The sequence below is a fragment of the Agelaius phoeniceus genome, chromosome 1, assembly GCF_051311805.1.
Source record: "Agelaius phoeniceus isolate bAgePho1 chromosome 1, bAgePho1.hap1, whole genome shotgun sequence".
Taxonomy (NCBI): Eukaryota; Metazoa; Chordata; class Aves; order Passeriformes; family Icteridae; genus Agelaius; species Agelaius phoeniceus.
This window is the reverse complement of record NC_135265.1, coordinates 133,949,156-133,976,146: the sequence shown is the minus strand read 5'-3', so window position 1 is coordinate 133,976,146 and position 26,991 is coordinate 133,949,156. Positions and strand designations below refer to the sequence as shown.

The window sequence follows — 26,991 nt, the reverse complement described above, 5'->3', positions numbered from 1 at the left end:
CTGCATCTTCCTTAATTAACATAAAAGAGACTTCCAAAGTATACATGATTTATAGCAGCTTTCAGAAACAGAAAAATGTTTTTATACTACATATTATACTCATTATGTGACTGCCTATCATCTTAAGGCTGGACTCTGTAAAAATGCAATTATAGTACAATCATCCACTTAATATTTCTTCTATTTCCTGTATTTCTTTCCTTTTTATTTCATTCAAAGACACCGTACATTTTTAAGTTTTTATTTTTCTGTAAGGCACAGCACACTTTCCATAGTTGACCCTCATTTTGCTGGACAATGAAAGATTAAAGATAAATTTGAGAAAAATCCTTATGTCCCTTCAGCTCACAGAAAGTATGACTCTATAGCTAACAACTTCTACTGCTTGACTCTTGATCATCATGATGAACTTTTAAAATTGTACACTCAAGATGCTCCAAAGGTTAGTTTGTACCTCCAAATCCCACTCTCTCTCTAAGGAAAGAAGTAGAACTTCCCCTTAAATTCTCAGCTTCATGTTAACCTACATTTCATCCATTCCATTACAAAACAACTACATCAGAATGATCCCAATGTACATTTAAAATGAGAGAAGAAAAAAAGTTCAGTGATTTTATAACAACTGATCTGAATTGGTACAGAAGATGTCACATCAAACTTACTCTGTCAGTGAGACTGAAAGGAGATGCCTACATTGAACCAAGACAACAAGACACCCTTTACTGTCCAAGGACAGAATCTGTCCATCCAGTGTCCTCTAAGAGAGGCCAGGTGAATTCTTCCCAAAAATTACCATTTCTCCCCTTAGACTAGAAGGGAGTGCAGATGGTACCTCTTGTGTGCATTGTGGGATAAATCCTACCCAGCATCTCTAGGTCGGTGGTTGCTTTGTGACCAGCATTGTGTTCACTGACATGAAGGAGTTAAAACTGTGCATTTCATTTTTTAAAGTCTAGCCCATAATCTGGCATTCTTCTATAGAGCAGCATTTAATTTGCATTTACATGAATGCATTATATAGTTTATCAGAATGTTGGATCAATAATTCAACATATGCCATCTAATAAATTTTGAAATACTACTGCCTAGTTGGCATATGTTCTATAGGAGCATATTCTTTATTCTATAGAAACCTTTGCTTTCTATTTTATATGGATGATTGAGATGTATTTTAAATTTGTTTTACCACATTAAAATTGCTCCTGCAAATTTGCTGAGGCTGTTGGCTACAGATTTCAACTACATTTCCCTCTTAGAATTGTATCATCCTCTGAACTTCCTCCTCCTGATTTCATGATTTGATTTGAAAAAAGTACATCTAATTCACTCATATATTAAAGGAAAGTGATTTTTGCTTTGTTGCAGTTGCAACACGTCAGTATCTCACAAAAGGGCATGGCAGCATCAGACAGGTTTCATTTATTTCCTTGTATCCACAGCTGTGCTCCCAGACCCATCTGGCCGCACAGCTACTAATCTTAAGAGGATGTAATAAACAAGTGACATACAACTGCAGGCTCCATCTGCTCAGGAGAGTGGACAACAAAACCACACAATGCAGGCACGGCTCACACTTGACACAGAGAGCAAATTCATTCCAGTTTTAAAAAGTTTTTTCCGTGTTTGGATGCCACACTTCCCACGCTTTCTGCTTTACAATAGGTTTACCTTTCCCCTCCCTCCTCCCCAGTCTCCCTTATGAAATGCTGTGAGTAGCAGCAGCAAATTTTCAGGAACCTTTGCATTAAAAATTTGTTTCAAAGGAAGTGGAATTGGGAAAATCCTAAGTTTTATTCTCAGGCTGCCCAGTAACTGCTTGACAGAAGCAGTTCTTTAATTCCTCTGCCTAAGTTTCACAGTGAGTAACGCTGTGATAACAATACTATTTTCCCTGCACAGCCATTAGGAACTGTGTGGGTGGAATAGTATTTATTATCCCTGGGAATGAAAAGTCTTACTAAAACTCCAGGTTTGAGAGTTATACAAGAACCTTACTTTTGAATTACTGAAAAAGGCAGAGTAACAAAAATATAAAATAAATGGCCTTACAAAGGACATCTGGCTCACAGCTAGGGATATGCAGTCTCTTAAGAATTGCATCCAGGTTATGGACTTTTATAAACATAAATTTTGCAAGGTAAATAGCAAATGAGATGCTGCACCACTGTACTGTATTTGCAGCAACAGATATATATTGTCATTTTAATTTGTTTTATACTTTTCAGGCTTTGCTATTTGTATTTTAAGTCATGCATAGAAATGAAATGTTAAAATACTCCCTGCTTGCCATATACAGCTCCCTTTCTCTTGCACTTTATGGATCATCCCCATCATCCTCTGCAAAATCCATTTACTCAAAGGATTTTACCATGAATAATTAAAGAATAGAGAAAAAGTTCTATAGAAATAAACTTAAAATGATCAGAGGGAATTTTCTCCTTTTTTTTTCTTTTATATCATGGTACAGAACACTAGGAAACAACATTTCTACTCTCAAATCCCAAAGTACAGCCACAGAAGCCTTTAGAAAGGAACAGAATTTTCTATTTTATTCTCTTACATGTAGAATAGCATATGTAGAACCCTACTGATTTCAGTTTGGTTAAGTTTTCCAGAAACTTTTCATAAAGGAAATGCATACCATTACAGCATGATGTAGATTTAATTTTCTTATCATTTTTTGGCAGTTTTATGTCTCTCAAACCAAAATACTTGGATTATGTCCTCAAATTCACCCTAATGGAGCAAGTGGCAGAGCTGGGATCTAAACGAGATTAATCAGGAGAGGGGTTGAGGAAAAAATGTTGGCTATGATAACAAAAATCTGGACACTATGTATGGCAGCATCGTATCCTACTCATATAGAGAAATATCACACTTCCAGGAAATGTCAGGGGGGCTTTACATGTTTTTTAATTGTCCTTCAAATAGAATCACACCTTTTTTACCTGAAACCTGCATAAAATTAAGTGAAAGAGTAGCCCAAATTGGTCTCTTTGAATTGCTAAATTCTCCCTAGTTCTTTCTGAAAAGAGATGAAAAGAAGATCAAGCTGACCAAGGATACTTGTGAAAATAAATGTATAGGAACTCACAATCATTTTACCTTATATAGTTTTTAACTGAAGACTTTAGGTGAAGATTCACTGCGACCATGTTTTAGAGTTCCAACAAAATTGTATTTATAAATGAATGTTTAATTCCTTAATGCAGGACATTCTACAGCTAACAGAAGGCAGCAACAAAAGTAATTTATGAACTTTTATCCACACTTTTAGGTTCCAATTTTTTTCTGTGAAAACTTCAGATGGAAGAAAGATCATTGTTGTCTCAAAAAATGAGAACAAGGTACTATTAGAGAGTCATCAAAAACACCTGGCTCCATGCCCACAAAACAACAGGATTCATTTTAAAACAGCTAGATCCAAAATAGTATGCACAGGTGTCAAAGATCCATACAGTACTTACAAAGTGGAGTACTCTGCCTTGAAAAACTGTGACTCTAAGAAGGTCTTTGGATTTCATGGGTAACTACTCCCTCACTGTGATTTCTGGATGTACAAAGGTGGAGGGATTTCCAGCAGGGAGATGACCAGTATTTATTTTATCATAGAGAAGAATGAGAGGTAGTTTGGTTACAGCATGTAATTATATACACCTGTATTTAACTAAAGCATTTCACTGTGTGGGGTCCTTTTATCCTGTTTACAAGAAACTTTCAAGGCCCAGCTGCAGTTAGGTAAGTTCAGTCTTGAACTAAGATGCCATTTTCTAGGAGCAAGAATGATTGAACATTCTTCAGGAAAATATGGACTCCCATATCTGTGAGTCCTTAATCAGCTGATCTCCCTCAAAAAAGTATGCTTTTATTTAGCAATTGGAAAGAACACTTCAACTTTGACTTGTGTGAAAAGAAGGACTTGGCTGCCAGGAGCCAGCAAACTCAGCTCTCCTAGCTGCTCCTCTCCTTCAGGGCCCTAAGAAAACTCAGATTACTCCCATGGCCAGTGCTACAATCTGAACCCCACAACTATCAGGTTATTAAAAGTAATAAAGTAATAGCATCCTATGTTTAACTGCTCAGACTTTTTTATATAGCATCAAAAGTTTTCTGATGTTGACATTTTCCTCCAATTGTATTGATTTTGTTTCCAGGATTTGAGGTTTTGCTGTTGTTGATTATTCTTTGAAGTGCTACAGACTGGTCCTAAGTAGACACATAAGAAGGTTTGAGAAAGATGGTCTACTGCTCCAAGCTGGTACAGAAAATCCTCCTAAGATTTTGGTGGGTGCATCTTCTTCACATCTCAAACCACCATGATTACGATACTTATGTGTTCAGGTGAAGTAAGGATCTGATTTTGTTCTTCTCTTTGTACTTGTTGTTTCCCCTCCCTTTCATTTCAAGGTCAGGGATCAAAGCCTGACTATAGGGATAACTGGGAATATCACACTTATCCACTGCTGGCACATTAAGCTGCTCTGCATTTTGTGAGACACATAAGTTGGTTTGAAGACCCAGTATTTTGGCCATTACAAAGTGCTTGGACTTTGCAGAAAGTATTTGGATGAAATTTTATGATCTGTAACATACAGAAGTGCACATCAAATGATCTAATAGTCTCTTGTGGCCTTAATTTCTACAAAGCTATGAAACTGTATCTTGAAAAATGTAGTTCACTAACTTAGCAGATTATGAATAGCATGAAATTGGAGAATATCTTTTGCTAAAATACACCAGGAATGTGTTGTTATCTATTGCTATCTAACTTGTTCCATTTGAAAGAAACTCTCTATAGTGAGGTATCTAACTACACAACAGATTAAGCAGATATGCAAAAGAATGACAGACTCAAGCTGTAAGCTCTCACTTTGTTTAGGAAACATTTTTTCCTTAGCTGAATCGATGTACTGTGTTGCTAATAATTCTCTGTGGAGTGATATTCTGCAGTCAATAATGTCTTTGCAGGTACTTTGCAAATACTACTGTTAAGATTTGTGCCTGCCTTTCAAGAAGAGAGAAAACTTCATCACTTGTTCCATGGACTACTGATTTCTTCTTGCAGCCTGTGAAAAAAATCTCTCCCCAAGAACTCCCATAACTTTTGGTCTCTGCATACCAAACTCCAGCTATCTGGGGGGCAAGCTTCCACACTTCTCAAACCATTTTTGCTTGTCACCCTCCTGCTGGCATGTTTTCCTCACCCAATGAGAGCAGATCTAGCACCAGTGGTGGAAAGGCCTTCCTGCTCTACTTGGTAAGGATGAACAGCTGGGCTTCCAGCAGGACAAGCCCCATGCAGGGGGCCAACAAAATGATCCAGAGAAAGCTCAGAGGCTCCCTTTTTGGTATTACTACAAAGGATTTTGTCTTCTCCAAACACCAGGAGACATATAGCACATTACTTTCTCTTGGAGCTGTTTCTTGAGACTAGGTCCTGCTTTTCCAAGAGACACAATATATTTTGGCACTGTCTACATTAGTGTCACACATACAAACAGAGCCAGTACAATAGCTCTGCTACAATATTTAATCTTTAAACATGTTTAAAGAGCAAATATGACACACCAAGTACTAGCATGGTCACCCTGCTTGAACTAACTTTGGATAGTTATTAGTACTCAGCTGCTTCTCTGACATTATCAACACAGATAAAAATCCCTCATTGGGGAAATTAAAAAGTACTAAATGCCAGTGACTGAAAGAAACTTTGTTACTTTAAACCTTGCATTAAAATGACAAGGCAATCAAAGTTTGACAAGACAAGCTAATTAGTATGCCAGCGATGAAATGTGAAGAATCTCCAGGGGATTGGTTCTGAAAAGTTTTATGTCATTTATAGGGCCTTTTTTTAAGCTAATGTTGTCAGCTCTCATGGTGAAATACACAACAGTTGAATTTCATTATCCTCGTTGAAATTAAGGACTAAAATCCCCTCACTATTTTCTAGTCCTCTTTTTTTTTTCTGCCCTAAATGCTACATTAAGTCTTAGTTTACAGCCAGGCATGTAATTTCTTCAGGACACTAATGCAAAACAACCCTAGAGTTATCAATGACATAAAACAGCTTATTGTTTTAAGTGGCTGTATGGTGCTTATTGTGTTAGCTTATTGTGTGTATGTATTTCACAGAACTACAAACATATTCCCCTTTCCCAGAAAGTTTATACTTTTACATTTATCCTTCCTCTACAATATTTTTATTAGCTTCAACTTAGCTTTTTATAATAAAAGGTTAATTTACTTTGAAATGTTGCATACTGCATCATGTACTGAATAGATACATATATAAACAGTACATTATAAATACACGTATGTGTCTGGTTTCTTCTCAAAGATTTACAAGAACTTTGGACATTTCTATTTAAAGTGCCTACTTATTACATTGCATTGTAGTTATATCACTTTGTTTTTTCTCTCAAAGCAAATTTAAGTTAATCAATTGCTACATCACAGAATTAGGGCCTACATAATAAAAAAAGACTAAAATCCCAGCCTTTGGAAGGTGAATCATGCTAGTCACTACCATTACTCATCCCAGGGAAAAGGAGCAGCTCTTAAGAGACAGTGGGGAGTCAAAATGGTTTTTTGCTTCGGGTGGCAGGTGAATTCCCTGCTGACCTACCTCACCTCTCCAGGTGCCCTTACAGATATGAGACCCTGGAATCTGAGGACCAGGGAGGTGAGAATGTGGATGAAGATCCACCCAGGTTACAGGGGTTGTCTAGGGCAGGGCAACCTACCCTGCACATGAAAACCTCCTCAATTAAGAAAAAAATAAGGGTAATAGTCATTGGTGACTCCTTTTTGAGAGGAATGGAGGGCCCAATATGCCAACTGGACCAAGCTCACGGGGAGGTGTGTGAGCCTCTGGAAAACCACCAACAAACTTCCCAGCTTGGCATGGCCCACTGACCATTGCCCACTGGTTTGCCAGGTGGACACATACAAAGTCCCAGCAAGACTAAGGATGATCAAGTGGGACCTCAAGGCATTGAGACAACTGGTCAAGGGATGAAGAACAAATTGTGTTCTCTTCTGTCCTGCCAGCTGCCGTCACAGCAAACATAAATTGTCAAGAATTATTTCAAAAATTATCCAGAAAACAACAGAGGAGGATTTAGGATAGGTGTGGAGGATGGATGTAAAAAGATGACACTTGGCAGCTGGAGGATCCTAACACCAGACTGAGCAAAACAAGCCGTGCTCCAGAGAGGGGTTATGGGGCTTCACAACTAAGCAGCCCCTCCAGGGGTAAGAAGGAGATTTCCCTACAGACACTCCAGGAGCATCTACTGCCCATGGTGAAGTTCTGCTGCTGGAGGGATTGAGCAGGGTGAAGAGCTGTCACTGTGAGGTGGGAAGAAGTGCACCTTTACCCCAAGACATTAAATACACTTCGCTTCACTGCTGAGCACTCTGGGGTCTGGAAGCAGTAAACTCTGCAGAGTTTACTCTACAGAAATTGCCCACGTTCTGGTAGAAGTATTGTAACATTTACTAAGCCTGAAGTTGTTGGCATTAAGCAGGCTCAGTGAGAAGGATGCATTTAAAAGCCCTCCCTTCCTTCCCCTACAAGCAGAGCCCCGAAGGGAAAGATGCCCAACTTACCTTTCTTTTTGCTTCAGTTCTGTCAGTTTTTCTCAGCAATTTGGAAGCAAAAGAAATTACTGTGATGTATTTGGGAATGATCCAGATTTTTTTTTAAGGTCCAGAAGCACAAAAAAATATTACAGCCAGAAGAAAATATTTAAAAGATTTTTTTTTTTAAGGCAGAAGCAGAATTGTGAACCTCAGACATCACACAGTGCAACAACTAGCAGAACCCCAGAAACACATCCACTCAGGACCTGGAGAGCACATGTGCACCTTGATGGCAAAAGTCCTTTATTCACTAATCCTCAATTCTTCATTACTTATATGATTACATATATGCTTTCCCATTCACTCTCATTTTTAGGAAAGAATTACTTAAGAAAATAAGGAAATGAAACAGGTTTTGAAGGACTAAATCTCATACTCTTCTCACTTGTGAAAGACATGCAAAAAACATGTTCATTTTAAAAGAATTAGGCTGTACACTAAGCCTCCAAGTAGAACATCACTTTTAAAAGGTCACGTCATTGAAAGAAAAATGAAAAGAAAAAGGAAAATTTAATAAGAAAGGAAAGAAAAGGAACTCAAAAGGTTAATAATTTATCCTTTAAACAAAAAAGGCAATCTACTTTTTCTCATTAAAACCTGACACACAGCACTAACTGAGGAGAATATGTTGTGAAAACATACTGCATCACACGGTAATGCTTGATCGAGATCAGCAATCAGGAGCAAAAAGAAAGCACTGTTTCGTGATTATAATAGCAAATTCTGGAAGACAACCAAATACATCATCTGGCAGCCTAACAGCTGTTACAGCTTGGTAGTAATACCTTGGCATTTGCTATAAGCTATAACTTGAAAAAATTGATTTCTCATCTGCCAGAAACAAGAAAATGTTCTCCTTTTAACATTTCTGAAGTTTCTTTTACTAGAATACTCAGATAATGGATCTACATTTTTATTTTCCTCAGGTTTTACTCTTGCTGTTAAGTTAATAGTGTATCAGTTAGATTAAAAAAATAAATTTGAGTAAAAAAATACTGGAGGCAACATAAATAATGTGTGTTCAGATAGATCCTGTTTTGATGACACACTGGGTAGTAGATAACAGAGAATATTTCTAATTGTCCTCCTCACTCATATTCACAGCTGTGATCTAAAGTAATTGTTATACTTCATACCTGCCTGAAAAGGGAACACTTTCAAAATAAAATTTAGTACCTTTCCATATGCTTTCCTTTGCTGTTAGTTAAGTCTTCTTTTTCCAAGTCAGAAGCACTACACAAGGATGCAGACTGAGACAATAATGCTGAGAATTAACAATACTTAACAAACCCAGTCTTTAAATGACTACCGGTATAGGATGAGAAGAGGAATATGAAAAATGTTTATTGTAATTTGTCTAACTATATGAAATAGTAAAGAATTTGTTCCATGTGTAGACAGGCTCCCTAAAACCATCAATTTTCTAACCACACAGTACTTTAAACCTTAAAGTAAACATGCATCATAACAAGGACACAGACTATGTAAAATCTTTCAGCACTTCAAATATTCAAATCATTTTAGGGTTAAGTAAAAGCAGGTAATCATAAATATTTTAAATGCTAGGATTCTACTTAGATTTTGAAGTGTCATAAACAATATCTCTCAGAAATCAATATTCACACAGTACATCTATGGGGAAAAGAAACAAACAGAAAGGTGGTTTGAGCTATCAAAGAAGTTTCTACCTTTATGCCTAGTGCAGTTTTCTTGGCCTCTGCTTTTAATCTTGTAGCTCTTAACATAGGCCTGGTTTTCTTATAATCTTGTTTCCCTAGAGTAAAAAAGCATATTCAATGAAAACAATGTAAAAACAATACAAAGAACGTGAGCATTTATTTCAGTTGAAAAGTTAGATTCAATATATTAAAAACATCTCACAGTCCAGCATTTTAAACAACAGCTACTATGTAACACAGGGATTCAATCTGTGGAACAACCACACTTAACAAAGACAGTGACAGAAACAAGATCTGACAAATCAGTGTAGAACCTGTTACTCCAGAGTGACATCAAAATATATGGATAGATATCCAGCAGTACAATGTTTAATAAATTGTTCCATAGGAATCAGTCAGCAAATAAGTTGATTAAAGGTAGATTATACTTTTCCCTCTCATTGAAATCAAAACAAAAATTTCCATTAGAATTTTTCTTGCTTAGTCATCTCTAATGCACATATAAATGTGGAAGACAAGACATTCTGGTAAATGTAAAGGTTTGTAATTCTGAACTGGAACATTATTTGCAGGTATCAGAACTCAGAGATATGGAGATCAGTCTAAGTAAATGGTAATAAAATCATTGCTTGACACAGTCTGCTTGTAGAAACACATTACACAAAATCTTCTAGATTAACTTTCTTCAAGTTACAGGAACTGTCTCTTGCAGACACGAAGAGTGCAGCCCAGGGCTTGATTACACTGAGTCCATATGAACTGAGTTCAGAGGAGGACATGTAAGCATTCAGAAATGGTAGAAATGGTAGAAATCATTTCTCTCAACTTAATAACAAAGCATAGAACACCTGATATCTCTCAGGGATATTTCTGCTGTCTGAAAGGCCTGTTAATGTTGTATCATGAACTATTAACCATAGCTTCTTTAGGTTATCAGAAGTCAAGGTACAGATACAGTCACAAAAGGAGAAGAAAAAGAAGAACCTGTGAAGAAACCGCTCAGAGGCATACAGCCTCAGTACAACTGCTTTGGCTTTTTAAAAAAGTCCTTTTTATTTTTTCCCTCCTGATGCATACATATATATTTTTTTTTTCTTTATGCCTAATTCCAAAGCTAAACCATAATGATTAAAGCAGAGTGTTTGGTCTTTTTCAAATCACTAAATTCACCTATTTGTACATTAGCTTTCATTACTGTTACAGTCAAATAGTTTAACCTTTCCTTTAAAACTTTGTCCAGTGGTTTGTACACAAAAATCCCATTTATCCAAGCAGATGTGATTTTATATTAATAATCAATAATGCAAACTTCTCATTTTATGGCCACCTTGAAAACTGGGATATTATTGTGTAGTGATGATATTCTGAAATGTGAGTGTCTCTTTCCAGTAATACACTGGATTCATGGAAACCCACTTCTGGCTTTGTCTGCTCCTTGTATTACCCTGCTAATACTCAATAGAGAGATGGTCTGTGTAGCATAATGTGAATGCTGAACTCGCATTACAAATTTGCCTTTATTATATAATCTCTCCTCGGCCCTATGGATTATATATTGGGAAGGTCTCCATACTATTCTTTGGTCAGATATTATTCATTAAAGACTTGAAATAACTTAAAAATACTCAATAACAAATGGAAAAATAACTGAAACCATATGTATTAGGAATAAAAAAAAGGCAGCATATATCCAAGGAAACCCAGAAGACAGAGTGAAGAAAGGATGACAGAAAGATGATTTATGTCAGAGACTCCAATATATTCATATCCAGTCAATACATCTTACTAGCAGGACAGGACCACTGTACCATTATTTTTCAGAAGTCAGTAATATCTGATAATAGGATGCATCAGGAGTACAGTAATCTTTTAGAACAGCTGGAGAAAGACTTGCAGAAACCACAAAAATGGCTAAGTCATGAGATTACATCAGCCAGAGAAAGAATAATTTTCTTCTCCCTAAAGTCTCACACTCATACTTTTGCCATGAAATAGTTAAAAGATCTTTCAGAATTTCCATTACAAATGGCAGGAGTTTATTACTCATAAAAATACACTCCAGGCTGAAATTTGGCGTAGATACACCCCAGCCTTGAATTTTTTGTTTGTTTGTTGGGAGCCAACTTTCATAAGTGATGCAGCTGTTCTTACTTACTTGTGAACAAACTATAGAAATGTATCAATCTGAAATGTTTTAAGCATGAAAAATATCTTCATTTAGAACTATATAACTGACAAGCACTAAATTCAATCTCAGTTCTCATAATTCAGGTTTGCTGCTCTTCCATCAGGGGTAAATGAAACAAGAAAGTCAGAAATTTCCCTTCCAGTGATGCAACAGTATTAGATAATGAAAATTAGAAAGCCTGATAAGGTCCACTAGGAATGGGACAAAAGTCAGGTAGTAAAACACACCTTCCTTTCTTCCCATTGCCCATTCTCCCTCCTCTTCTCCACAGCTCAAGTGCAAAGGTGACATGAGCAGGGGCAAATATTGCATAGAAGACCCAGTCTGTGAAATACATGTACTGGTAGAACCATGTTTATTCATCCAAAGCTTACTGGTGCTCTTTCACTTGGTTTCTGGCACCCTACTATTCCTTATTCCAGTATCATGGCTACAGCTAAGACTGGATTCTATTTACCTAGAGAATACTTCCAGATTTATATTAAGTCTGTTATGAACAACTAACCCTCCTATAACAACTAGGCTATTTCAGTGATGACTCTACAACTGGTAGTTCTCCAAATCCATGCACCTGCCATTAATTTACCACTCTCCTTGCTAAATGTAATAGCCAAAAGGAAAAAAAATACAGTAGGGAAACAGTCTGAGTCCATCAAGTGCAAAAGTTTAAAAAGGGCATCTGTGGACTTCTTTGTAATGAAAGCCAGATTCAGCAATTGTACTAAATGACTCCTAAAACATGTGAACTTTCTGAGGCCTTGGGAAAGACATCTGCACTACAGGACTACAAAGAACAATGAAATGCAAAGCTCCTGTCACGTGAATACTGATCATTACCACCTGGAAAACAAGCAGAAAAAAGTAATACAGGCTCCCTACAGCTTCCCTTCTTTTGGGCTTGCAATTTCAACCAGTTGGGATAAGTATATTCACACTCTCAATGTCTTCTATTTTTATCTCACTTATCCTGCAAGCTGTCTTGTACATTTATCTGTCAGAGTCATCAGTTTAAGCTATTTCTTCTTCTCAGGAAGTGATCATCAAAGCCAGTTGAGACAGACTCATCAGACAAAGCCCCATTTGTCTGTTTTATCTGATGCCTATCTGAGACACCAAGTTTTCCTGATGGAATATATGAAGGCAAGAAGAAGCCAAAAAGATACCACTGGAAGATTTCCAGACCAAATCTTACTTTTCTTATTAAACATAATCCTTACCTCTTTGACTAGTCATTATTGTTATCAATTTGTCATCTCTTCCCTCAAAATCCAAACTCTAGTGCCAGCTTCCCTAAACTTTTTTTTATAACTACCATTATTTATTTATTTATTTTTAAACAAATGCACTAATTTTTTCCTTTTTCAGGTCCACCACTTCCTTTCTAATTTTAAGGCCAAAGACTTAAAGTACTCCATGATAAGGCAACTATTTTTACTGACTGCAGTTCTCTGCTTGTCCTGCTTCCTGACAGTGCCTCCAAAGACCATCCACCTCCTCATCCAGTGCCTGAAGTAGCCTTTGCCTGTCAGAATCTCTACAGAGCTTGCCTGGCACCTCCTCCCTTCCTTCCATCCTTCTTTTCCACTCCTTTGGTGGCAAAGTGACCTCAGTGGCACCTGAAGTGAGCTGTGCCATGTTTACAGATCCTGTTTGGAAAACTTTCCTGAGATAGAAATGAAGACTATTTTACTAGCTGCAGGATTAGAACAGGGTGAAGATAAGGGAGCTTTTTAGCTACTGAAACAGCTATATTGTGAAAAATTACAAGGGGTGCCTCCTTCAGAGTGGATATTAGAGATTCATACAATATACAAAGTGAGTTTGTTTCTCTTCATGTAACTAGGAATAAAAATCTATGAATTTTACAAGACTTTTTAAATTTAACTCTGCTTACAAGGGAAATTGAGATCCCATAATATATTATGATCAGAAATGACCTGATCTTGTATATTTAGTACTCTTTTTAATTAAAACCTCCAATGGCATGACGATAAATGCAAAAAAAACTAAGTAATATGTATAAGTTAGGCAAGTTATTTAGGTTCTGGATTAATTTTGTTGTGCATATTACCTGGCACTTTCACAGAAATATTGCACAATACTGTCCCTCTGCATACATACCAAGCTCCTTCATACATGCAACCGAGAATGCAGGATGTTGAGCACTGTATTACAGAAAACTGACCACATTTAGGATTGTGTTTAAAGATGCTGCTGTTTAAGACACAACCTGAAAAAAATCTACAGAATAACTTCACAAGGAAAAAAAAATTGTATTTCCAACCCTTTTAGATATTTACTCTTTCATTCTAACAATAGCTCATTACTGGAATTGAATAACAGACTAAAGACTGCCTCTCTGCTTTTCAATTCATCAGGCTTAAGCAGAAACACGACTGCATCTTTGGCCTTTGTTGATGCTGCTGTCCAAGCTTATTATCATATGAATATCTAGTTATTGTTTTATAAATGTTCACATTTCAGGAGCTCCCTGCTTTCTTTTCTCTCAGCAGACTTTACAATATCCACCTTCATTATCATCATGTGGCAGCATTGCTCTTCGCCTGCATTTGCTACTTTAAAAATTAATGCACTGCTATTTTCTGAATACTGTACTGCGTAAGCTGCTTATGAGTACATTATGCTATCAAGCAAGCACATGCAGAAAAGCTTCCTAAACTGTTATTCTTTCAATGAAAATACAGCTGGTTCTGCTTCAAAGGCACTTCTTTTCACCTGCAAATGGACTTGCTTCTACACTTATTCCTCAATTCATTGTCTTTTATTTGTGTCTGCAAATCTTTAATTGCCTTTAATTAGAAAGAAGTAAATTCAGAGCTTTAATCTTGCAAATACATTCAATCATAATTCTGTCTGGGATGAATACCAAGTTCTATTCACTGACTGATCTTTATAACAAAGGTATATAAATTTATTGTCCGTTTATATAGACCACATCAATTAAGCCACAATGGAAAACCAAATAGATAAGAGTCAAAATATTTGAAAAGAGAAATGTGCAATCTAAATTTAATTACTCAGACAAATAATTTGAAGATGAGTTATTTACAGCATGCCAAAAAACCTGACAGATAGTTAAATTTTTTTAATCACGCTACAGATTTAAAATTCCTTTCAACACTTTCAGTATAATTTGTAACAACCAACAAACTGCTGTCCTGAATCTTTCTGTGCTGGTATTATAGTCATACTCAGAACATTAGTAAGATGTTTTCCGTACATTAGCAGTCCATTTCATATGTTAAAGTACTGCTTAAGGATCAATAAAACTACAACTAGAGGGTAAATTTTAGTTACCAGTAGCAGTTTAACTAAAGTACCTTACTGTAACTGATACTGAAAACCATACTAAAATACATACATATCTAATTAGAAACTAAAGACAGATTGTGGCAAGACTTACTGACAAACTGCAAGTGTGAAATCACACACCTAGTTAAGCTGAAATCAATTGGTTTATCGTGATTATTGCTATGAATTAGTGAAGGTTCCAGGAACCCTCCACAAAACCCCACAGAACAAACAGAACAAGAAAATGGACTCCTGGTCTTTTCAGGGTTTGACTTCAAGCATCCCATCCCCTTACCTGCAGTAACAGGGGTAAGGGAGAGTTAGATCTCACTAGCATGGAAAAAGGCCCAGGATGGAGGAAGGCTCAGTCATGCCATCCTCCACAACCTCCCTATATGCAAGACACAGAATATCACATCCATTACACCTGAGTTCAGTTTTAGGTAATTGCTAGTTTAGGTCTCTCTTTAACTCCCACAGAGAGACTTCTCCAAAGAGTGAGTGACAGCAGCCTAGCACAACCTAAAGAGCTCCCTGGTGCTGCCTGTTTCACTGTCAAGAACAACTAGAGATGTTCAGAACCCAAATCAGATGGGTTGGCTTCAACTCTAAGGTTAAGGAGAATAAATATGAACCAAGGAAATAGCTCTAAGGGATAAACAGAGAATAAGAACCAGTTCCTACATGACTTTATCTTGATTCAAGATGTTACAAACACAGCCAAATTACCTTTGAAGTAATTATCTTTGGTATTATAAGTACTATAGAGAGAAAATCCCAGAGCTACAAAGGGGCTGTGAATTGCATTGAAAACCACAGCCTGAATTCCATCCCTGCCCAGCTATGAGGTGCTGGTTCCAAGCCAGTTAGCTATGCCTGTGCTACAGATCCCCTGCACTCTGTACCATAATTAGCACACTGCCTCTTTAGAACCGCTCCCCTGTACCAGCTATGGTCCTGCTTTAAGCTACAGTCTCATGGGATAGGCTAGAAGACATTCCTGGGGGTCCTATGATCCATCCCTCTGCTCAGAACAGAGCCAGTTTTTAAACTGCATTCAACCTGAAAGTCAGCTCCAGTGAGTATGGGAGCAAGTCTAGCTGAGCTTATCCAGCTGAGTTTTTAGTATTTCCAAAGGTAGAGATTCCACAACTTCCCTAAGAAACTCTTCCCAACATTTGGTCATCCTTCTAGTAAAAATATTTTTCACCTACCTACTGAGAATATTTATATTCTAACTTGCCTTTTGTCCTACCATTGTGCACCTTTGAGAAAAGTTAGGCTTCACCCTGCCTGTGGCCTCAACCTATTGAATATTTGTAAACAGCAATAACATCTCAGCTTTCTCTTCTTAAAGCTGTAAGGACAGCTCTCTCAGCCTCTTCTTGTACATGCTGCACTCCAGATGGACATCCTGACCCTTCACTAGACGTATGTCCAGGTCCTCCTTGTTTTCTTCTGCATGTGCATGGCACTTGCCTTTTTCAACTATCAGGGAATCAATCCCATGGAACCAGCTGAATGGCTGACAGCTGAGAGAGAATTTAATCATAAAATCACATTGCCTGAAGTACCTTAATGCCACCATTGCAATGGAACTAAAGTGCACCCAAGGAATTCCATAGGGTCTGTAAACAGCCAGTCAATGGACTAAAAGGTTCAAATCAGTTTGCACTATCACCAATTCCCTAACTTTAGAGTAGTTTGTTTTTTAGTAGGAGTAAAGGCAAGCATTTATTTTCTTACATGCCCTGGGATGTAAGAAAAACTGAGTATGAGCTCAAAACTGAGCTCTATCATCTCATACATAGCAGTACAACTTTTCTTTAAGTGCCTTTCTAAATGCCAGCAAGTTAGGTGTCTGGCATGGGGAAAGAAGTGTTTTCTAAAGTGCTTTGTAACACCATCGAAAACCACAGAAGTACCTACACACCTACCTCCTAAAGTGCATGAACAAGTATTTAATTCTATGATCTTTGAGAGATTTTAATTCAGTCATTGTATACTCACTGAATAATACAATTTATTTCAACCGGGTGAAACTCTGTGAAACTCTACTCTCACAGAACACATCTTCAACATGCCTGCTTCATTCTGAAAATAATTATTTATTTTAGAATGTTGAGGAACCTCAGAAAAACAAGGTTCCATGGGAATTTCAAGCCTAACTTCAGTAAAAATCAGTTGGCAAACCACACAGCAGTAACAGTTTTATAACGTCTATCTGAGAATTGCCAACACAGCTCTAGCTCACACCCATGGAAACAAGATCAAGCTCTCAAGTATTTATTATTGCATTTTGTGTTATAAGTGTCACACAGATAAATTCAATGACCATTCTTTTCCTGAGAAGCAGAAGTGAGATTTTCTTCTTTTTAATTGCTGTGATTCCAAATAGTGTTTTTGGAGTCCTAGGTTAACAGGAAGATTTTTATATGTCTTATACCTACACAAGACTGTGTCTGTACTAAGAAAAGGCATAAAAACCTCCCACAGCCTCTCTATTTTATTCAGGTTTAATGGCAGCTCAAATCACTGACCATTTTTCAATCTTGAGAGACGGAACAGCTTGACACTAATAATACATTTGCAAAGGACACATCATCATTTAACACAACATTAAGTGCTCAGGGACAACTTTTTACTGTAGACACAATGTGCTCTGAGCTCAGGGTTGACATTTAATGCTACGAAGATAATCCAACCAGTCATTCATGAGGGGTAAATTAATTTTCAAGCAACTATATTTCAGCTTTAAGCCAACAAGAAGGACGCATTAAAATGAATAACTTCATTTTATGCTGCATGCAAGATTTAAAAACCTCAAAATATAATGCATTCTTAAGTACATCAAAATATACCCATTTAATTATTGCTATCTTTCCCTGATTCCAAACCAGAAGTCTGGTAATATTTGTTAAATATAGTATTCTGACTGAAAGCAGAAAATCCCTCAAATTTTCTATGAGTTGCCATGAAAAGCAGCTTTTAATTTAAAAATTGGTTCACATTTAAAATTTGTGTTAGCCATACTTTGATTGTAACAGGTAATTAAGAACATATTTAAATTAGCACCTTTTCTGATACTTAGGGAATATTTTAAAAATCTATATAACTATTTAAGAAAATAAATTGAGGAAACCAATTATTACTAATGTACAGAACAACAAAAAACAATAAATCAGCTAATTATTCAGGAAATTTGTTTTCAATACCTGTAGAATATACTCAATTAACTGTAAGACTATAATGAAAGATCTGAAGAACAACACTAAAAATATTGATGCTTACTACTACTATTTGATAGGCAGTCCTTTTTAATGCCTTTCAGTGCTAAACTATCTGTTGCAATCCTGTGCTTAAGTCCAACAGGTGCATACCTACAGCCACTAAACAGTATTGGCTCCAAGTAAAAGGAGCCTCCACACACAGGATGGCAGCTCTTCAATTAACCTCTCCAACAATCTTGTTAGCATTCCCTACTCAAACAGACAACTATGAAAACATTAAATACCTTTCTTAAAAATAAATTAAGAAATTAATTTATTAATTTGAAACAGATCAACTGAATTAATTTGAAACAGATCAACTGAATTAATTGTTTGATCTGTTGATCTGTTCAATTAATTTGAAACAGATCAACTGAAACTGGGTGGGCATTTAGCTTCTTTCCTCTCCACCTACATAATATATACATACCTTACTTCCTACATGTTGTTTTGAGTACATTTGTACAACTTTGCTATGGAACAACTGCTTGCAGTTACACCTTCATATAAACATCCACATTTTAGTATAAATTCTGAAAATGAAGAAAGCAAACCAAAACTACTACTGCAGAGACTATTTACAAGAGCACATAGTAACAGGTCAAGAGAGAATGGCCCCAAAATTGAAAGAGAGTAGGTTTAGATTAGATATTATAAAAAAAACATTCTCTGTTGTGAGGGTGGTGAGGCTGGAAAAGGTTGCCCAGAGAAGCTGTAGATACCCCATCCCTGGAAATGTCCAAGGTCAGGTTGGATAGAGCACTGAGTAACCTCATCTGGTGAGATGTATCTCTGCCCATGGCAGGGGTTGGAACAAGATGAGGTCCCTTCCAACACAAACCCTTCTATCATTCTGTTCAGTATTCACTATCAATACAATTAAAAGCCAAATTTTTATCAAACAGTTGATGAGATGATTTTTGGGGACCAGAAACTATTGTACTATTTCTTTGATTATAAGAGGTGTGGAAAAGGCAGCATAAGGTGTGGTAGGAGAGACACGCAGAATACAATGAGTCTCTCTGCCTCTGATTCAGGCTGCACCCAGCTGCAATTTGGCTTACACTGACTTTATTAATGGTTGGCTGCAAACAGAGGAAATGTGATATAGCCCCCTCAAAAGTGGAAGCAGATCTTATTGGTATCTTTTATCTTTTCTTACATATTCAATCAGTCTGCCTGTGACTCTACTCACTGTTATAAAGCCTTTCTCTAAGATTATTGCATAAGCATTTCTTACACTTAGTTTGTAGGTTGAATATTTATGCCACAGTTAAGAAACTTGCCCTTCTTCTGTTGTATTTTACTTTGTTTTCCCAAGACATTTCCTTGATTTCTAAAATTTAGTTTAAATTTACCTCTCATACTGGTATAATTCACAGACTAAAATCAGCATCCCACTGCCAATTAAAATACTGGGTCCAGGCCACTCTGGATCAACTAGTAACTACTGAGAACAGCTTTCATATCAGTTTGGTACCCATCGTGCAATACCTTAATATATCTCTAGTTTGTTTACCAGAATACATTGATGAGGCCAAGGTAAATGGCACCTCTTCCTCTTCCCCATCAATGCTCAGTTTGCTACTCTATCAGAGAAGAAAATTGAACTGATTTGACAAAACACATTGGCTGTTTCTGATCTCCCTGTTGGACTGTGGATCCTTACAAGAAACTGTCCCTGTGTTGAAGAGCTTACTGTGAAGGATGAGGAAGATGCAATCAATAATTTATTAATATTATATGTTCCATCTGTCTGCTTGTTACTGTGATGTTGGCTTTATAATTACCAGAGGTTAGCTCCAATAAACACTGGCCTGTGCTTAGGCAGGAAGGTAGGAAAAGTCTAGTAATAGTTTTCTATTGACAGCACTTAAAGGCAAAAAAGGAAAATACAGAGACTGAAAACCAAGTCTTCCTGTTCAGTTGCCCACAATCAAACACATCCATGTAACAGATGTTCCACAAAATATTTTCTCTGCTCTTCTTATCTCTGCAACTCCAGAGACAGAAATTTCTACCACTGTCTTATATTAATTACTGTCTTTTGACCTTGAACAGAACAGAAGCAACTAAAATCACTAAATCAATAAAGGAGAAGTCAGATACTCACTGGGTTATGTTTTTAGGAAAAAATTCAACATATATATGATTCTATATGTATATGATTCTAGCACCAGGATCAAAAGGATCCTGGTCAAAAGGATGCCACCTTTCTTCATTCCTCACTGAAGAAAATCTGTTCAGCAGCCCTAGCCTATATGAACTGTCAAGAAATTCTTCCAGACCACATCTCTGGCATTAAGCAAGACCAAATCAACCAGTGCCTGAAAAATTTCTTCAATAACAGTAATTTTAAACTTCTTCCTAATTACTCTGGTGTGTATTGTGCTACTGCCAGACAACACTACTAAGTCATTACCAAAAATGTTTGCTGAATAAGCACCACATCACCAAGTACTGTAGCAACACTATTAAACCTTCTGGATAAAGAGTCACTGGTGTTTCAGGAGAGCAGGCTGTCTCTCTGCTGTAGTTGACAACACACTACCTGACATGTCCAGCCTTATTAGGTGACTGGGGCCAGTCCTTGGGGCATGACACAGGGACTGTGTCATGTGGGACTGTGGCACCACAAGAACCTGGAGTCATCCCTTCTCCCACATCTGATGCTTCTCCACAAGCACCCTCCAAGGAGGCACAGACATCCCCAATAATATCTCACTAACCTTTCTGCTGTGGGGCTTTGCTTAAAGGAGGGATGGTGACAACTTGTCCAGGAAGGGGATGACACAATCTGTCATCCACAGCTTCTTTTTCCCAACAGGAACAGAGAGGCCTTGGAAGTGGTATGGAAAACCTGAGCAACTCAGGGAGCAGATGAGGCTACATGAAACATAAAGAGGACTTTCATTGCAAATACCACATCACGTCTGTTTCTATCAGCTTCAATTCTCTGTTCTCACACACAATAGGATGGCACTATTTGAACAGTATTAAAGCACGTTTCTGATTTTGTGAGAAGCAAAAAAAGCCTTGCAGTAAACAAAGATTAATAAAGTCATATGATGAACCAGAGACAGAGCACCAGAGACTGTACACCTCAGGAAAAGTTAGGGCCACTTCTCTGTAACACCTGCTTTGTTGGGCAGAAATCCCTTTAAACGTTAACCTGAGACTTTGCTGCTGAGTTTACATTAATTCACCACTGGTCACAACTTGCTAAGGAAAATCTTCCCAGGTCTGAACCAAACAAAGCCTGGAGCTAGAATTTGTGGGGAACAGACTAAATTTATCAATTTAGTACAAGGGATAGGATTCATGTCGTTCACTTAGGAGCAGAAGACCTGCAAGAGCTGAGGGGATATCCTATGAATAATCACAACCGTGCTTGGAAAATGAAAGGAAGAAAACATCTGAGTAAGGAGACCTGCAAGAAGTCAAGCACCGTAAAAATGGCAAAACTGTGATTCTGAATACCTTAACTTCTGATCCAGTGTCTTATCCAGTGGATAATGCTTTTCTCACAATTGAAAATAAATAGAATGCCCTCTGCCAAGATACAGAGATTCATTTCTTACTAGTAAGTCATATCATTCTGGACCAGCTATATATAACAAAGCCATCCCAAAATACAAAGTGTAATTTATTAATTCTGCTTAAGGAAAAGGTTTCCAGTAATACTGACAGCATTTGCAGTTCTCACTTCAATGAAGCACATTGCAAAGGATGCTTCGTCAGACCTACATATCACTGTCACTCCACAAGTCAATGCACTGACAGTCCTAGCAGAGGTGGATGTCACAGGATACCGGGAAAGTGATTATGTAAGATAGAAAAGCAGATTTTTGGAGTCTCACTCCAGCAATGCAGAAATCAGAAGCTTTTAATGGAATTAGCCAAGAAGGGAACATCTCTTATACACATCACCATTATCCCTTGGGATCCTAAAATAACTTGTGAGGAATAATCTCTACAACTCACTCATAATTTTAGCATGCCTAAGAACCACATGTCTTCAGTTCACCCGTAATTTAAACTTCTTTCCTTCAACAGAAACACTACCTGACAGGTCTTAACTAAAATTGAATGACAGCAATAGCAGCTTACTTAAAAGTGTAAAGGAAATGCATATTTATGAGCACCCAGAATAATGGTTTATGGACCCGAGAACTAAGGGTGTAATAATGTCTTGAAGGCATATTAGGAGACAGAATTTTACCTTCAAGAGTCAAACCAGATTTCTGTCAGTGATGAGATGGGTATTAAGATAATAGGACAGAGGAGCCTGGCTAACTTTTAAATTTAATTTTTCAGACCTTCAACTCCATCCTTTTCCCTTTCTGAATGGTCACAGAAAAGGAACTACATGTGTGTGTATAGTTAAACAATGGCATCTTACTCCTAACTTTGGGACTGGACTTACTGCCTGACAGGTGAATGTCTGGAATCCTTCACAAATACTGCAGTCTAAAATACACAGTGAAGAAAAACTAGGCTTTACTTCAAACCTTCTCTTTGGAAATACAATACTTGACAAATACTTTGTCAAGTAACTTATATGCTTCATTTTTTCCAATAACTGACATCACAGTGATGGTAATGATTTTATCTGAAACCTTTTGATTATGTTTCACCATGTGCATCAGGATCACTGCTCTGTTGATATTTTAATGAATAAAATCAGTTGGTTTCAGTAATAGCCTTACTTTGAACATCACTATATTATAAATTATTTAAATGGTGAAAGGCATGTATTAGGGCAATCTATTCAAAGAATCAAGGGTTGCTTCCAGTATCCTTTTTTCCAAATCTTTAGTCCACAGGATGATCTTTTAAGTATGATGTCTCTTGTAGGAAACATACAAAAGATGGAAAGACTGTTTAGGAAAAAATTCTACCATCTGGAAAACTATTTGATTGTATCAGATAAAGCATGGAGCTGTCTTCTATTCCTGAATCTTTCATAAAACTACTGTATGACCTTGGGAACTCTCTTTTCCTTGCAAGACTTTGGTACTCATCAAAAACTCTTGAGATCATAGTCTAATGGTATAATAGAAGTAAAAAACACTCATGAATGTTATCTATTGGAGATGATTCTCCAATGGCCTATATTAATTTATTTTTAAGGATTTTAAAATTACATTTACAAATATAATGAGAAATAATTAAACAAGTACCTGAAAAAGTAACTGAATCTGCTACTGACCCTTAAATTCAATTTCTTATTCATTAAAAATGTGTGTTAAATATTTATAAACCCATGGACAAAGCAGTCTCAGTTTCTGGAATTAAAAGCATACAAAATTAAACAGAATTAAACAGACAACTAACTTTTAGCTATGCTTGGTTCCTCATATGTATGTGGACATTGCTCTGATCACAAAGGTCCTATGTGCCACCCCCTGCATTCCCTTGATGAAGTCCCTCTGTCTAGAGTCACCTAATGTGGTCTAGCATGTGACACAAGACACAGCATATCAGCCATGCACCATTAGGTGGCCAGTGATTTGTTCTTAGTTCAACTTCTGTGAGAGTCCTGATGCAAACCATCAGCACAGAGGAACCCCCATCTCCCAGGCACTGATCTGTGCAGATGAGACTTTATTTGTAAACTCTCTGAATGGTCCTCTATTGGCATTCCTCAATCTGGCTGATTCTGTTCTTTAAACTCACCAGAAAGGACATTTTCATTATACATAATATGCAGAATGAAAAATAGTCAATACATTTCTTTTTCAAAGTAATTTTTCAGTTCTTTGCAACCTAGAGGTTTGTCTCACATTTGGAATGAAACTCTTCTCTGAATGTCTCATTTTGCAGATAGATAAATAGGTAGATACAAGAACACACAACAACAACAACAAAAGCCACACACCCTCCCTATGGCCCAGACACAACGTCACTTTCAGTAACACAAGGTCACTTTCAGTAACAATACGGTCCTTGTGACAGACATGCTTTTCCTATAGCCAAAAAAAAAGCCACTGAATCTCATTATGTCAGTTCTAAAAATTTAGCAAAGGGTTTTTGCAAATGCAGAGTAGACAACACGAAATTATTAAAACAGTATTACTACAACATTTGAGATCAAACACTGCTCAAATAGCAGTCCTAGTCGACACACCAGTGTGATATGTTAGTGACCAACAGTCCCCAGACATACATGTGTCTTCATCACTTTCCATTCCAGGTGTTTACTCTGCTATAACCCAGTCAAGCCAATATATCAACCTATTCCAAGATTTACTGAGACCAGAGCTCTTCCAATGTCCCCCACACCGGTGTACACTTCCAAGATATGAGCAATTCTATGGGGAAGATTCCAGTAACTGCTGCGCACCTGCATGAATTTCTTTCAAACTGTGATAAACTAAGTTAAAATAATACTTGGCAAATTACTGGTTTTACATATGCTGTGTAATAAATAGGTGGAGAAAGAAAACTCCACCTAAAGAAAGCATCTCAGTCAGTGATATCTGCAGTGGAGATAGAACATATTACCACGCCCTTACTCCACTACCTGTGGTGCCTGCTGTAAACTGTTTGAAAATCTTCCTTTTTACTTACTAATAAAACATGTTCTTAGGTTCCTAGTCAACCTACAGACACCATGTGTTTTTCTTTTCTGTCACTCCCTGGAGATGAGCTAATTGCTAGAAGTATGTGGTATGAGCTCCTTTTAGTTTCCTACTGAGATTTTTTGATGACAAAACACCCGTGTCACATCCTGCCATTGGGACATGCTGTAACAGCTAGGACCAATGGGCAACACAGGAAAGTCCTGTCTAAGATGTACAACTGGGGATCCTCTGATAAACTGCACACTATACTTACTACTAGACTGTTAGTTACTGCACTTCTGTAATACAAAGAACAAAAAGTGCAGCAACACCAAACATACACTCAACAATTTATTAAAAAGTCCCCAAAACAAACAGAAAAAAATGATGCTGTGGAAATATTGTGATAGCTTCACCACACTGTGTTGAGAGCACAGGCACTAAAAAACAAAGTTTAGTGTTATGATCAAAATGTGTTCCTTCTCTCTCATCTCTCTCCTTTCAGCATGAATTTCATGTTCTCTCCAAAAGAAAAAAAAAAAAAGGAAAAACCAGTGAAATTCAAGATTATGTTGTCAGCTCTCCTGAAATCTTGATTTTGGTAAAAATATTCAGTATTAATTTCTCCACAAGAAAAACTTCAGTTAGAAAGTTATGGTAATCCTTCCAAATGCATTCTCTTGCTATAAATATCTATGAAAGCTGCTCCACTTCACAGTGAAACTTTGTCCATATGGAACATATGACTAGGAAGGACTTGGTGAACTACTGAAATCCAGTGCTTTGCTAGAGAAAGCACATGTATCATGCTGTTTTCTTTAAAACTGATCATAGAAAATGATCCATTGGAAAACAAGTTAGAACTTTCAGTTTGGGAGGTTTTGGAGAGGGGGGGGGGCATTTTGGTTGTTTCATATTGTATTTTTTTCTTTAGTCTACCAATAGGACATTATCCAAGAAGCTCAATTGGTAAGAAACTGCCTTCTGTTTCCTATTATGTTTCTTTATGAACAATTTATACAGTTATGGACTGGATATATATGGACTGTGTCTCTCCCATGTGTTTACTTTGGAAGTTCCAAAAGGAACCATATTTGTCTTAATTTGTGTTCAGCTGTGCTAAACAAGGCTCTTCTTGGTACTCCCTAGTAGTTCTTTCAGCATTTCTTCACTTCCAATTCATCTTTCTTAAACACAGATGAGCAAAACAGTACTCAATACTTCAAACTCACTGTCCCCAGTACCCTATTTAATTGCTTTAATATCTTTTATCATTACTTTAAATACATACAAGGATGAAGTACACTTTTTTCATGACCCTGAGTAATCACGAGGAGCAAGGGAACCTTTCCATTAAGATTTCCAGCCAATGAATTGATATCACTGGTTGTGAACTTGATGGTCATCAATGTCCACAGTTGATACCACTTTGGCCATAAACAACAAATGGTGAAGAAATATAATTAGCTTTTCCAGCACCAAAATGTTATTGATTTTATCTTCACATTTATGGATTGGATTTTGCTCTCAGTTACAAGGATAAGCATCTGAAATAACTGCTAAATTCAGTAGTGTGATACCTGTCCCAAATTTCCACCACGAGAAAACCCAACCTTCCTACTCGTGGTCTCTTGACTGTAGGAAGTGTTTCTATGCAGACTAAAAATTACCTGAAAGGTAACTGAATAAAGCAAAAAAAAAAAAAAAAATTAACACTAAACTATACTTTTAATTTCTCTTTTTTCATCTGTGACAGAAATAAGATGAGGAAGACAACCCTCTGTGGGATACATTTTTTCTGCTTTTGTAAGAGCCAAAATGTTTTATTCTACCTCTCCGAGGAATACATGAAAGCATTTCCCTCTTTGTCCTTTCACGATGATTACTCATTAGAATTTGGTAATTTTCTCTACACACACATGAGTTATATTTTTTTCTTCCATTAAATCATTTGGATAGAAGCTCTTACATGGAATATATATGCTACAAGGTCTGTGGTTTTCCAAGCTCTCTATCAAGACACATAGAGCCTCCTGTATCACAGACATGAGTTTTTCTTGTAACTCTACCAATCTTTTCCATCTGGTATTGTACTTAACAGGTGGATTTTCTGAGACACTTCACACTATGAAGTATGTTAAGGATTGTACCTTCAGTTCTATTTGATTTGCAATTTATTCAATGTTTCTCTCTGTGCATTCTAGTTTGCACAGTCCTCATCTATTCCAGAAAAGACAGAGAGGACAGCAGCCGATCTTTTCTGTAAAAGTATTTCTTCAGAGAGAACTCCACTAGTTGAGGGTTGTCATTTCCCTCCACTTCTTTCCACTGCT

General features: G+C 37.0%; 1 protein-coding gene across 1 annotated transcript in view; it reads right to left on the bottom strand.

Moving 5' to 3' along the window:
* Nucleotides 1-26,991, bottom strand: part of TRIQK (triple QxxK/R motif containing) — a 60,691-nt gene that overhangs the window by 5,927 nt on the left and 27,773 nt on the right. Inside the window, exon 4 of the mRNA XM_077188031.1 lies at nt 9,333-9,418. Coding sequence (XP_077044146.1) covers nt 9,333-9,418 — 86 coding nt within the window. The remainder of the gene's footprint in view (nt 1-9,332; nt 9,419-26,991) is intronic.